We start from the raw sequence: 4,654 nt of genomic DNA, 5'->3' as shown, positions 1-4,654 counted from the left end.
TGATATCAATTATTTTAATTTTCAGGAGTTTATGGTTCGTTGTTTCTTTGAAGTTGTGTAAATGTGTATTTGTAATGTGAAATGTAATAAACAATTTGAATTTGGAAAAAAAAACACGTGTCATATTTCCGGCAAATTAAACTAAACTTCGTAGGTATACACCACTGTATGTGACAGATCTTGTACTATTAATTCGAACCTTCAAAGAATACTAAACTTGATACTTTACTTTAACAAGTTAGTGTTTCTTACGTGTTTTTTTATAATCTAACTAGCTTTCCGCCCGCGGCTTCGCCCGCGTGGAATTTTGTCTGTCACAGAAAAACTTTATCGCGCGCGTCCCTGTTTCAAAAACCGGGATAAAAACTATCCTATGTTCTTTCCCGGGACTCAAACTATCTCTATGCCAAATTTCATCAAAATCGGTTGCGAGGTTTAAGCGGGAAAGCGTAACAGACAGACAGACAGACAGAGTTACTTTCGCATTTATAATATAATATATTAGTTGGTTTATAATATTAGTTGGGATCGCCAAGTAAGAATCCAAACACAAGTTCTGCTATTTTTTGAGAGATAATGTGTTAGAGTTAGAGATTCATAAACGTGAATAAAATGAGGAAAGGATCACCCAATAAAAGAAGTTACTTAATTTAAAGAGTTTTATTTTCCGTGTATAAGAGGTAACAGAAAGGAACGCGATACGGCAATCGGCTCATATAGCCTCATCAATAGGTACTATTTTCATAATGTCATTATATTATAATTATAGCGTCTTGCAACATACTGTTATAATTTTCGAGAAATATATTAATCATTTTTTTATAATTAAGGCACTTTATACATGGCTTAAAATACAAATAAAAGTTTTAATAAGTGTATGACACTTGGCAAATGCCACATGACTAGCAAAGTTGCGGCAGTCGCAACTGAAAATATATCTTACTCTAAGTCTTATTCTAAACTAATTTAGAAATCTAAATGTACATTGGTCCCTATAAAATACTTAAGTCTTTAACCTTGTATGCACACAAAATTATTTTGAGAACATTTACAATAATTTATAGTTTTAAATAATCAGGAATTTCAGAGATAACAGCGAGTGTTAGTGGATTTAACATCTAGGGAACGAGATCGTGGATCCTGCGGAACTCAGTCTTACTAATAGGCATGAACTGTGGTGGGTGGCATTGAGGGGTGCGCGTGCGGTGAAGGCAGCCCTTCCGGGCGGTACTCGTACGGGGCGCTCCCAGGAGTGCCGCAGCCTCCTTCCAAATGTTTGCTCAGGAGAGACATGCGGGAAAACGTTTTGCCACAGCCGGAGCAAGAGTATTTCTTGACATCAGAGTGAGTTTGTAGATGTGCCCTCAAGTTGGAGCGGTCAGCAAAGGCACGGCGGCAGTGATGGCAAGAGAAAGGTTTCTCTCCAGTGTGGGTGCGGATGTGCCCTTGCAGTAGCCAGGGCCTTGAGAATGCTTTCCCACATAAGTGGCATTTGCAGGGTAAAGTATGGGTGCGGATATGCATTTTAAGCGCACCCAGAGACGTGTACACTTTGGCGCAGTATTTGCAGCTGAATGATTTTCTTGCTAGACTGCCTTCAGCCGCGGCACAGTGGTACTGCTGGTGTTTTGAGAGTCCGGAGTAGGTTGAATAGGATTTAGCACAATCTGGGCACTGATAACGCGGGCGTCGGGGAGCTGATACAGACACGCCAGAGTCTGAGGAGACAGACCCAGGGGATCGTAGGTCTTCTGGGCATGGTGGAGGTGAGATGGAGGACGGCGGTGATGCTGGCGAGTAGTGAGAGTAGAGCTGCGGGTGCGCAGGGGGCGATAGAGCTGGTGCAGCTGGGTACAACTCCTCCATGGGGTACGGTGCGTATAGTGTAGGCAGGTAGGCGTATTGTGGTGTAGGGCGGGCGAGCTCAGCCGGCGCTGGCTCAAGGCGGGCGCGGCAAGCCGCCAAATAGTCCAGTTGGTGTTGAGGCCATTCCCGGGGCTCCATCTTTACGGCGGTAGCAGCTACCGGTGATGAGGCTTTGCTTGGGTAATTTCCAGTCTTTGACAAATCTTCTGGTTTTGTACTCAAGTTTTCTGGTTCATCGTTTTCATTATCATCTGGTGACAAAAGAAAACGAAAATTAATAATGAATCATAAAAAGCGAATTTACGTGTTTATTATTTATAAATTACTTTAATTTATATTTGTGAAAATGTAGTCTAAATTATACATTTTATTCGTTAAAATTAATATTTTGAATTCCAATAAACACTAACTTGATTTTAAAAATCGGTGTAAACAACTTGCGATAAAACTTATTAACAACTTTTATTTAACACATTTAACTGGGGGTATATGTTGAGGGTTTGTAAAAAGAATACTTACAATGATAATCATGGTAAAGTCTCGTGGCGAGGTGGGCGGGGTGCGGCGGCGTGGTGGGCGGTGTCGCTGGCCGCTCCTCCCGCACCAACACCGGCCGCTTCTTGAGCGGACAGTGCGCATACTTCTTCGACATCAGAGCGCGAGACATCTGAGAATCCTCCACTAGCATCTTGCACTTAGTTCACAACACTTAACAAATGAATAGTTCGAAAAAAGTTCTATAAATCGTAGCACAAATTCACTGAAGCTGAAACAGTCCAAACATCGCAAGTTGCGCCGGAGTCGTAGTAGCGGTCGTTACGCGAGAGACGTAGACGCATGTACTCGTCGGCGTCCGGAGTCGGAGTGGTGCGGTGAGGGAAGCGCGCGGCTTATAAGGGCTCCCCGGCAGAGTCGGCCAGGTGGCGGCGGGTAGGCCGCGCACGTGCGCCGTACCCAATCGGCGCAGCGCGCGCGGGCCCGGCCAATGGCGGCGCGCGGCGCGCGGGGCGGCCGCGGCACCTGCGCCTCCGCACCCGGCGCCGCTGCCTCTCAGTGCGATATGCCCAGCTTCAGCACCGCACCGGTTGCCATCAACTTAACCGATTTTTTGCGCAACTCTTGGGGTTAAGCACCTTTGAACTGAGCCATTGCGTCTCTTTGAAACGGTCTCGTACTTTGTTCAGACGGTTCATTGTATTCCAAAGTCGATCGAGATCAGCAGCTGGAGACGAAATTTGTTTGTTCATGAAACTTGCCATTCAAAAACTTTTCCTTCGTCCAAAATCATTTTAGAAAAAACTTGGCGCAAAATTGAGATTGGCTATAAAAGATTTTATCCACAATATCTATGATGAAAAGTAGTCCTATCAACCATGAAACGATAACTTAATTAATTTAGAATATCCTAAACATTAACAAGATTTCGCACCAAACAATGATTGATTGATTTATTATGATTGACGCGATGCTGCACTTCTATGAATAATTGCATGAGTGATTGGACTGCGACCTACTTCGCAAATTGGTGTGTTAAATGAAACTCGATGACACATGAATGTTTAGTGATACTGTTAATGTCGCAGAGTCACTCGATTGACCTTGTCCTCTTTTCCTTATGTGTTTTTCTCTTCCTTTTACGATTAGTTAGGTACGACGTGCTTTTATCTAGAGAAAATATTTGAGTTTAAGTAGACATAATTCACTTTCTTAAAATCCCACAGGTCTGTCTGTTGACTTTTTCGTAAGTTATCGTAAATAATACACATACTTAGCCGTTTTATTTTGATCAAAGTAAATAGAAATATCTAGTATCAATAACTAATAACTAATATAAAATGAAAGTTATTCAATGACAGTGATGATACGTCAGCACATCGCAGACAACTCAACGTGCAAGTGCAAGCAAGCTCAGCAAATATATGGACACTTAAGATTAGCTCGTCAAATGCTGAATACGTGTTTCATAAATACATTTGCATAAACTTGTTATTGTATAGTATTGCTATGTATTTAGTATATGACAATGTGATAAAATGTAATTGAATCCAAAACGTTCCCATTCCTTTTGTGTTTATGTATTCATAACTATATTCTATACTGTTTTCCGTCTAAATGCATCCTAACTGTGGTTACTTCAACCATCAATCAGGTTTGTCCACCAAAAAGTCTCACAACGGATTATTGTAATAATAATTTACCATTTTGCGTAACCGGAAATACTTCTAAACCCGTTTGGTGCGACAAAAAGATTTCCGTGTGTGTATCAAACCAAACAAGATACGTTCGCAACCCTTCCCAACGCGGAAATGTAACGTTCGTTCTTGTCTTTGTTATATTTTTTTACAGCCAGTGTTAATTCCCACAGGTCAGTCTGCTCCATGGGTAATTTAGAAATTCTCACAGAAACGAGTTGCACACTGCTAAGTATTTAAATAAGGTACTATTTCGACGTTAGTATTTGAAATCTGCAATACGAGTAGTAAGTAGGTCCTACCTATTCGTATTTATATCTAACCCACATATCTTCAGTAAATTTCGAAAGATCGTTGTTAGTTTTTCAATTATCCGGAAATTGAAATGCCTAAGTATTTGAAGTATTTTCAATATTCAATTAATGAGTCAAAGGACACATTCTAGTAAAAGTTATCGGAAGATTGAAATTAGTGGTTTAAGGTTAGGTAGATAGGAATTATCGCTGCGTTTAATAAGCGCATAGTGAGTTGTCTACTCTGCAAGTTCAATGTTCATGTTGATCATCCACATCATGATGACAAGGATTGCATGTGGT

At 41.1% G+C, this 4,654-nt stretch overlaps 1 protein-coding gene across 1 annotated transcript; it reads right to left on the bottom strand.

The window, feature by feature from the left end:
- Window positions 1-645: 645 nt before the first annotated feature.
- On the bottom strand, window positions 646-2,717 carry LOC135088337 (zinc finger protein SNAI2-like). The gene is made up of 2 exons (XM_063983186.1): window positions 2,386-2,717; window positions 646-2,117 (listed from the first exon to the last, which is right to left on the bottom strand). The coding sequence occupies exons 1-2, from the start codon at window positions 2,552-2,554 to the stop codon at window positions 1,159-1,161; spliced, it is 1,128 nt and encodes a 375-aa protein (XP_063839256.1). The 5' UTR covers window positions 2,555-2,717; the 3' UTR covers window positions 646-1,158.
- Window positions 2,718-4,654: the final 1,937 nt, after the last annotated feature.

The sequence above is a fragment of the Ostrinia nubilalis genome, chromosome 3, assembly GCF_963855985.1.
Source record: "Ostrinia nubilalis chromosome 3, ilOstNubi1.1, whole genome shotgun sequence".
Classification (NCBI taxonomy): domain Eukaryota; kingdom Metazoa; phylum Arthropoda; class Insecta; order Lepidoptera; family Crambidae; genus Ostrinia; species Ostrinia nubilalis.
This window is presented reverse-complemented; position numbering and strand designations above follow the sequence as displayed.